The following is a 9,484-nucleotide window of genomic DNA, read 5'->3' as shown; positions in this document are numbered from 1 at the left end:
GTCGAGTCGTCTGGAATTAGTGGTGGAGTCCCAGTCTGTCGTGAAACCCAGGGCAGTACGAATGTTAGAGACGACTGCGCCAACGGTCATCTTCTGCCTTGTGATCTTATACATAACGACGCAAGGTTCTAGTAGCTCTAATAGCGGCTTTGTAGGTCTTTCTCTGTTTAAGATACTCGGTCCTCGTGGCCACCTTCTGCTTATCCGAACATGCCAGATTCTGGGAGGCTCGTCTAAGTTTGCGGACTCGCCTCTTCTGTCTTGTCAAGTCTGCAGTCCAACATGGGACGGATTTTGAGTGCCATCGCTTGGTTGGCATTGAGGAATTACACGCTTGGATGGTCGTCTTTTGATCTTCTGTGCAAGATGTTCGACTTCCCCTCTATTCAGTGGAACTGGGGATAGATTCCTCTTGCATTACAGCAGCGCCTTATCGGACTTGTTTGCGCTTTCGAGCCGGTATCTCGGTTTCGTCAATGCCTATCTTCAAAGAAAACTATCACTTGGTGATCACTAGTCTTCAGATCCTTGCGGACTTTCCAACCTCGCACCTTGTCGCATACATCAAGTGTAGCTAGTGTGACGTCGATGTAAGACTGTCCACTAGGGCTGGAAAACGGCTGAGCGTTTCCAGTCTCGTTCAAGACAACCAAGCCATGGCTCACGATAAACTCTTCGAGTTTACGGCCTCTCGCGTCCGTCTTCGCGCTACCCCACAGGGTTGTTTTTGTGTTGACGTCGGCGGAGATAATGACTCGGCTGTGCCTCAGTGCATTAAGAGCTCTCTCCAATCGTGCCAGACCGGATTCAACTTCTTCAGAGCATTGGAAATACTGGCTGATCAGAAAGAAACTCCCAAACGAGCCTGAAATGCTAGCACAGGATATATGCGTGTCGCAAAAGTTAGACACCTTAACCACGGTTAGATCCGGGCTTCTGATCGCTATTGCAGCCATCACCGGATTACCTGCCGTGATCAGCCTCGTTCTCAAGCCTAGCCCGGGCACTGTATCCCGCCAGCTGTATGACTCTTGTGCGAGCAACACATCCGTCCCTCTCTTATGGATTTCAGTCCGAACCTCGTCGGCCATGTTTCGAGCCCGCTGCATATTATGCTGCATGATTCGAATGACTCGTGAACGTAGTCGGTGGTTTGTACTAATTATTCGTATTTTGTTCGGGATATCTCCAGAGCTAGCGCTTCCTGATAGGAGGCGCAAGCCGGGTCCCGGGACTTGTGCTTGTAGTCTCGCCCTCTGTCCTTAGAGCAAACCAGAGGTTTGATCTTCTTGTTACAAGCGCAAAGATATGCCCCTTTTCGGAGCAGTGACCGCATACGTCCTCTTTGAACTTGCAGCGCTTGCTTGCCCGAAGCGCTGATACCGATAGCACCGTAGTACCGAGACGTTGTCCTGCACGCGGCAGGAACTCCATCCGAGGTACACCCGGCCACCTCTCTGTTTCAGTCGCAGACGGATCTGCGGATTGATGGCCACAACTCAGTTAGCTGTCTCCGGGGTCTTGCCAGCCATGTGGCTGACTCTATCCCCGATGACACATCTTTTTGAGTCATTTCGCAGAGATTTTGCTTCCATAGACAGGAAGCAATTTCCTCCTTACCCATCTTCTTCAGGACGTCGTAGATTATGATCATCGGGTCCCGTTTGATGAGTAGGGTGGCGGACAGCCCCGCATGCTTGAGCTTTTTATTCCCAACGAAGGCCTTCAGGTCTTCCTTCTTCTCGACGGTGATGCCACTGGGGTGGATGCGTCGGACTGACTTGACTCGGATGGCCTCCTTCGCTGGTTTTACGATGGACAGTACAGTCCGCTTAGTTGCGTCGCTACTCTGTCCCTTTGTCCTCCGGCGGAGAGTTGCGCACCACGTGTTGTGGAGGTCTTACCGCTTCCGGAGAAGCTCTCTTGCAGTCGACCTTAGCCACTTGGGCGTAGGTCGGCTGCACTGCATTGCAAACCGTCTTCGGAAGAGTTCCCTTGGACGGCCCAGGTCTCGCATTGCACTCACTACGGCAGGACGCGCTTTTAGGTCCGCCCTGACCGCGGCGAGCTGCCTTTCGACGAAGCTGTTCCTTTGGACCAGCTCCAGGACCAGCTCGTTGAGTGCCTCAACCTCGGATAGGATGTTCGATCTGGACGGAGATCGACACGGGTCGAATGGAGAAGGTTCGCATCTCGGATACCCTCCCAAAGGGTTCGTCTCGAATGAGATCGAGAGGCAACCCCTTGCGCCCGGAGATCGCCCCCTTCGACCTCCTGGCCTGGTTTTCGTGGGCTTTGCCGGTGGGTGCGTCCGGTTTCGCTCGCTTTGATTTTTTGGTGACGATTTTCCAGCCGTCACCTGCTGGGACTTTGCCCTCCATCTTGGGTTTCTTCCCGGCCTTGCGGCCGAAAGAGTCCCTCGACGCGGGTGGGGCCACCACGTTACCGATTTTCGGCGTACCTTCAACCGTGGTCTCGGTTATCGCGTGTGTGCCACGCACATCTCAAGAGCCACACGAGGGTTGACGACGTTCAACACGATCGCGGGCCGCTTGTCAATCGCAGATTGACGGTTTGGGTAGCTGCGGTAGCCTCAGCGCCTCTGGCGACGGCTTCACTCCTGCTGGAAGCTCGTCCCGTCGACATTGAATGCTTTTTTTATTTTTGTAGTTTTTGTGATAGTACCCATCCTTAGTACTATGTCTTCATCCAGTGCGCTCCCCGGCCACCACCGACACACACACTTTGGAATCCGCCATCAAGCTGTTTATTAGAGAAATATGAAATATATTATCAATAAGAAACTTATCCATTTAGTTGAGGATGCTTCTGTTGGCTGGAATTGTGTCTCACGATGTCGAAAGGCATTGATCTCGTACAACGTAAAGCTGATCTTTCAATGCACTGTCACCAAACACTGATCACTTCATTAATTACTGATAATCCGAAACACTTGTGGATATTACGAAAGATGACTAAGACGCTTTCTCGGCTGATCGTTTATACGACGCGTTCGCAGATAATCGTTTATTCGACCCGTTCGTTCGGCAGTCAACGTTTCACTGTCGAAAAATTCAAGCCTCGACCGTGGGCCCCTGTCCTTCGTCGTTCGGCCGTCCGAGAAAATGACACCCGATACCATTTTCCTCGAAGGGCTGTTAATTACGTTCTAAGAGCGCAGGGTACCGTTGATGAAAGATGGTTAGCCGCAGTTTACATCCCTGCATATCTTGTTTATTTAATATGGCGCCGTGCCCGTTGTCGTCGTCGCCACACACCGAAGATCCTAAATCGTTGAGGTAGCCTATGGAGGGGTGGTGTGTTTTCTATTGAATCGTTTAATCCTTCATTAAAAATTGGTGGCCCTGAAAAGGACCGACTAATGCTATCGATAATATTGTTCAAAATGCCGACCTCCGAACACCACTCGGTACGGCTTACAATTTGTCGTTGTATTTTATCCAACATTTCTGTTGTTATCTTTGCAACAGCGCCGTGAATTCGGCTTATTATATCATCAATGCTTTCTATTGCTTTTTTGTATACTGTATCCTGGAAGTAGACAATATTGATTTAAAAGAACAATAAAAAGATGCAATAATAATTTGAAAATGTTCATTGCTAAAATTAGTTTCAAATAACCCCAGAAATAAAAATCCGTCGGATTTAAATCGGGTTAAACCTGTGCATGGTGTGACCGAAGCGCACGCGGATTCTCGTCGCTCCACAAGTGCAAACTATGGGCATTAAAACACTCTTCTCTTGTGAACAGTGCTTCATCTGTCCATAAAATGAATTTGCAGAATGATGGATTCCGCGCTACTTCTCCCAGCAGCCATCTTGAATATTGGATCAGTTGATCGAAGTCAGAATCTTGCAATTTCTGCACCCGTTTGAATTTATGCGGGTGCTTCAAGTTGTCTTTTAGGATGCGATGTACGGTAGTACTGCTAACACTAGAAAGAAAAAAAATATATGCAAATGCATAAACATTTAAAGATCATGAACATTTCTTGTTAGGCAAATAAAAATCATGGTTATTTTAATCGTGACTTGTTCTAAGCGGAGGCTGATTCCTCGTACATTCTCGGTGCCGTCCTCCTCTATAAGGGTTTGCGCTCGATTTTCTGATCGGAGGGTCCGCGCAGAAAATGATCTCCCGGCCCCCTTATCGTTTGATGCCGTGATGCCGCGGTAACGTACGTACAGTAAATAATAATAAAAATAAAAAAAGTAAATAATAATAGAAACGCCGTGCTAACAAACGTACAGTATATTCTGTGGACGTACGAAAATTTGGGTATTCTTCCCGCAATCTTCTCACAGTAGCAACTGCATTTCCCTTGCACTGCGCGAATATTATCTGGTACTGTTCTTGTGTTAAATACATTTTAGAAATCTTCACGACGTATTCTCTAGCACTGTTGAACGCTTTGTAGCCCTCCTTCTTATGTTGCGAGCCCATTATCGTTTCAAAAACAGACAAGCGTCGTAGTATCGTCTTATGCCGTCACCCAATTCGACATTCGTTTAAAATGTTGATTACCTGGTTGAACTAGTTCACATTTAGAAAGAGTACTTTTAAAAACTTGTAATTCCATATAATTACAGTGGGCCCTTGAATTTTGCACACAATGGGTACCTGAAAATGTGTGCCCATGTTGAATGTTCGAAAGTAGAGGGATTTAAAAAATAAAAATATGCACCAAATACTGTGTTTCGAATCAGGAAACGGAATAATTGAATTTTGCAACCAAAGTAAACTGGTGAAAGATAGTATATTACAAGTTTTGGTTAAATACAATTGTATATGTACTAGTGAATCTTTTCTCATCTCAGAGCAGTAATATTTTTCCTTTAATCGATCTAAGGTTTCCGTTACACCCTTGTGACCTGCGATTAATCTACTGCGAGCTTCTGTTAATTTTCATCGAATTTGTTCTGCTGATGTGACAATTTTATCCGTGTTCGTAGGTTGTGGCAAAACTGGGCTAATATCTGGTTCGTCTCCATCAGTTGAACTGCTGTTCTCCTGGGATGAAGATTCGTAATCAGGTATAGACTAAGTTATACTTGGTTCACTGATCTTGGCAGGTGATATATTATTGGTAGATTAAATGGCGTAGATGAGGCGTCTGGGATATTGTAGATGACTGGTGTTTGTATCATTGTTTCTTTTACTCTTGGCTTGGCTGTTATCACAGTTTCATCTATTTTATTGCGTTTGCAAAAGCTGCTTAGGTCGGCGATTATGGTACTTTCATCTTGATCTTCGGTGCTCATTAAGAATGCGGGTTGTGGATGAGTTGGTGTGGTACCGGCGAAGAGGATGTTGTGATTCCTGTTGAGAATATTTGCTGCTGTCTTAAATTCCCACGTTTTCGACGATATGTTCGACGCTCCTTTTCTGTGGATGAATAATTATTCTTAGGCGAATTTAAAGTACGTGGAAGATAAGCTATCAGTAATTCTGTACCGACTTCTCCTTGGCTTAATACTGCTCCTACTCCAGCTTCATAGAGTTCGTTTCGAAAATCTTGAAAACTCTGTTGCTGTTCTTCACGCCAATTAACCTGATTTCTTTGTCCAAAGGTTTGGTTAATGTTTGTGACTTTAGTGTATAATATCTGACTAGCTTTTTTTTGCTTTGTGAATGTATCCCGGATTCTACATAGATCGCGCTCTCAGTTTATCTCACTGGTCGGCTGGGGCTCGTAACCTTGCAAGGATATGCAGTGACTCTCATTAATACTCGGACACTTTTTAGAACACAATATCTTTTTTAAAACTAGAATGAACGATTTGAACTTGCTTCTAGATTATAGAGGGACCAGTACAGAGTGTCTCAAAATTATGGTATTTCCGGGAAATGTGGGATTCCTGAGATCATTTGAAGTAACTTTTTCCTTTACAAAAATGTTCTCCGAGGCATCGTTAACGAGTAATTAACGAAAAACGCTGACCAATGAGAAGCTAGCTCGGCTAACGCGAGGCGGGGCAGCTAACAAGGGCGCGAAAACCAATTCCGTTTATTGGCTCGGTCGCCTCGTGTCAGCTGATCTTGGCCTCTCATTGATTACTGTTTTTCGTTAATAACTTGTAAATGAGAAGCCGCGGATCGCATTTTTGCTGATGAAAAGGTTGCTTCAAAAGACCTCATGAACCACTCACTTCCCGGAAATACAATAATTTTAGGACACCCTGTATACTAAACAATAACTTCGTTACAATTTTACGATTTAAAAAAAAATTCAAGTCAGTAGGTATATAGGTTGCGTTCTGCAATCAAGGGTGAGGGGAAGGCTGAGCCGGGGGGGTAAAGGGAAGGAAGCATCATCGTGAGCGGCACGCGTCGTGTGGAGGGGGGAAGTCACCGATAAGGAGTTTTGCGGTTTTGCATCCGGAGAGGTTCTCGGACGCCTTACCCGGAAGTTGCTTATCTTGCGAAGCGATATCGGGGATTTTGGTTTCGTTTATTAGATTTCTTAAAGTATGGTTTTTTTATCTCGGTATAATATTGTAGCGAGCGAGCGAGAGAGAGAGAGAGAGGGGAGGATGCAGCGGTTGTTCTCTCTCTTGCAAATGATGCGGACAGAGAGAGATATTTTTTCCACCTTGCAACGGTTTGTTGTCACATCCTTTCCATGATTAGTGATTTTGGAAGTCTCCTTATCCCCGGTTTTTTCTTTGCAGTAACGATGTGGACAGAGAGAGGGAGATATTTTTTTCTCTCTCTCGTTTACTGTTTTTGCATATTTGCTTTTCCCTCTGCAGCGAACATTTTATTCGCTACTGAGTTGGGAATTGATATGGAATTTGAACGTGTCATTGTTGCAATCGTTCGCAACGTCGAAGAAGTTTGTGGTTTTGTATCCGGAGAGACTCGCGGATGCTTTACCCGGGAAGTCGCTTGCGAAGCGATATCAGGATTTCGGTCTCGTTGAGATTTATTAAAGTAAGGTTTTCTAATCTCGGTTTTTTCTCTTGCACCGCATTCTCTTTTGCAGCAGTTTCTCTATCTTGCAACGATATGGATGGAGAGATGTATTTTTCTACTTTATCGTTTTAGAGAGAGAGTGAGATGGATTATAACGATGTGAGAGAAGTGCATGTGTGCATGTTAATAAATAGACGAAGCCTAATGCGGAGCAAATCAAATCGTTGTTGTAAAAGACAAAGTGACAGTGAAAAACAGTGTGCTAGTGAAAACTTAATAATTATATTAAAAAATCAATCATATCGCGAATAGACTTTATTATAGATATGGACGGATTTAACGTAAATAAGCAGTTTCTTTGTAAAGAACTAGCCATCGTAAATGTGCGCACAGGCTTCGCGTCTCTATATGAATTCGAGCTAGGCGTCCAATACAGCGATTTAAGTGAAGCTGATAGAAAGTCTGCATGGTACGTCACGAATTTCATTCATGGGATTCCTTTCAAAAATTTTTCGGGGCAAAAGAATTATAATCAGATAGATATTTCGACATTAGTTAAACTTTTTATTCGCGGCTTTAAGGATCCCGTAATCGCGTATAAGGGGGGTCATATTGAGAGGGATTTGTTAAGCCAAATTGGCGTGCGACATGTTAATTTAGAATCTTTTAGTTGCCCCAAATTCGAAATTTTAGCCGCGGACCCGAAGTATGGGCCAATGGACCCACCATGCAGGCTTCATTGTTGGACGCCTAGTTCAACATCAAAGCGGAGGGTACAGTATCACTGTGCCCTCACCGAGGTGCGCGTCTTTCGCAATTGGTACCAGCAAGGTAATTTTTTTATTTTTTATTTTTTTACAATTATTTTTATGCTGCATTTTTTGTAGAAATAGAGCGAAAGACGTAAGTCTGTGTGCACTCCTCAGCGAGGTGCAAATCTTTCACAATTGGTACCAGCAAGGTAATTTTTTTTATTTTTTATTTTTTATTTTTTTACAATTATTTTTATGGTGCATTTTTTGTAGAAATAGAGCGAAAGACGTAAGCCTGTGTGCACTCCTCAGCGAGGTGCGAATCTTTCGCAATTGGTACCAACAAGGTAATTCTTTTTATTCTTTATTTTTTATCTTTTTACAATTATTTTTATGGTGCATTTTTTGTAGAAATAGAGCGAAAGACGTAAGTCTGTGCGAATCTTTTTTTGGTCGAGGTGATGTCCTCGGGAGAAAAAATTGTAACAACGTGCCGATCGGTGTTGATACGATGGATGAGAAGAGGTATGTATAATAATTGTTATTTAAAAAATTAAAATTAATTTTTTTAATAACGATTATTTTTTAATTAACAGCGTCTTCTTGAAGAGGAGGAGGAGGAGGAGGAGGAGGCTTACGTTTGTCATCAACGGTTCAGTATCACTGTGCCCTCAGTGAGGAGCGCGTCTTTTGTCAGTAGTTCATGGAAGGTAACGTATTTTTTTCCTTTTTTTAGTTACTATTATTTTTCATTTCCACGATACCTTTTTCTTTGCAGAAAGAGATAATGACGATGATTGATTATCGACGCGAGGAGGATAGACTTCGAAGTTTCGAATTCTGGCCAATTGAATATATTCAACCGGAGGAACTTGCAGCCGCAGGATTTTACTATCTGGGACAGGACGATTTTGTCGCATGTTTTGCATGCGACATCGAATTGCATCGGTGGCAACACAACGACAGGGCCATGTCGGAGCATCACTTCTGGTCGAGGAATTGTCCATATGTACTGGGGGAAAATTGCGGCAACGTGCCGATCGATGCTCATCCCACAATCATTTCAATGTCACCATCAAGAAGCGGTGTGGACGAGTGCGGAATCTACGATTATACCATGGATGAGAAGAGGTATGTATGTATAACAAATGTTATTTTAAAAGAAATTAAAATTTATTTTTTAATAATGATTTTTTTTTTAATTAAGAGCGTCATCCTGAAGAGGAGGAGGAGGAGGAGGAGGAGAGGGGAGGAGGCTTGCGATTGTCATCAAGCGCGTTGTTCTTCGTAATGTTCAGACTCGCATAATTCTTCAAGGTCGTCGTTGTACCGGGATTTCTGGACCGATCGATTTCCACTCCGTTCAGTTCGTAACGTATTTCGTCGAACATAAACGCCACCGCATTGTTGTCTAGAGCTACCGTGTCGTTTGCCAATCCTCCCGGTAGGCTGAGTCTTCCCTCCACGTATAGGAAGCTTTTACACGGAAGAGTGTACAAGTCTTGATGTTGAATGGGTATTCTTATCTCATCGCTGTTTCCAAACGTAGTGTTGGCGTACGGATTGTAGGTGTGCAGTTCGATCTTAGTTATTCGATTGTCGAAGGTCGGTGCTTCGGAGATGTTCAAAATGTCGTACGACATGATGCGAGTGCGTGCGATTACTTGTTAACGACAAATCCCAAAGATTGTAGATATTTAACGTTTCGTGCAGTTAATTTCCTCGTCTTCTTCTCCTTATTATTATTGTTGTTATTATTATTATTTTGGAACGATACACCGTCTTTGAAGCTTGG

General features: G+C 44.1%; 1 protein-coding gene across 1 annotated transcript; it reads left to right on the top strand.

Moving 5' to 3' along the window:
• Nucleotides 1–6,769: 6,769 nt before the first annotated feature.
• LOC143260257 (death-associated inhibitor of apoptosis 1-like) lies at nucleotides 6,770–9,120 on the top strand. The gene is made up of 3 exons (XM_076525171.1): nucleotides 6,770–8,399; nucleotides 8,468–8,820; nucleotides 8,897–9,120. The coding sequence occupies exons 2-3, from the start codon at nucleotides 8,477–8,479 to the stop codon at nucleotides 8,907–8,909; spliced, it is 357 nt and encodes a 118-aa protein (XP_076381286.1). The 5' UTR covers nucleotides 6,770–8,399; nucleotides 8,468–8,476; the 3' UTR covers nucleotides 8,910–9,120.
• The last annotated feature ends 364 nt before the right edge of the window (nucleotides 9,121–9,484 follow it).

The sequence above is a fragment of the Megalopta genalis genome, chromosome 11 (assembly GCF_051020955.1).
Source record: "Megalopta genalis isolate 19385.01 chromosome 11, iyMegGena1_principal, whole genome shotgun sequence".
NCBI classification, from domain to species: Eukaryota; Metazoa; Arthropoda; class Insecta; order Hymenoptera; family Halictidae; genus Megalopta; species Megalopta genalis.
This window is presented reverse-complemented; position numbering and strand designations above follow the sequence as displayed.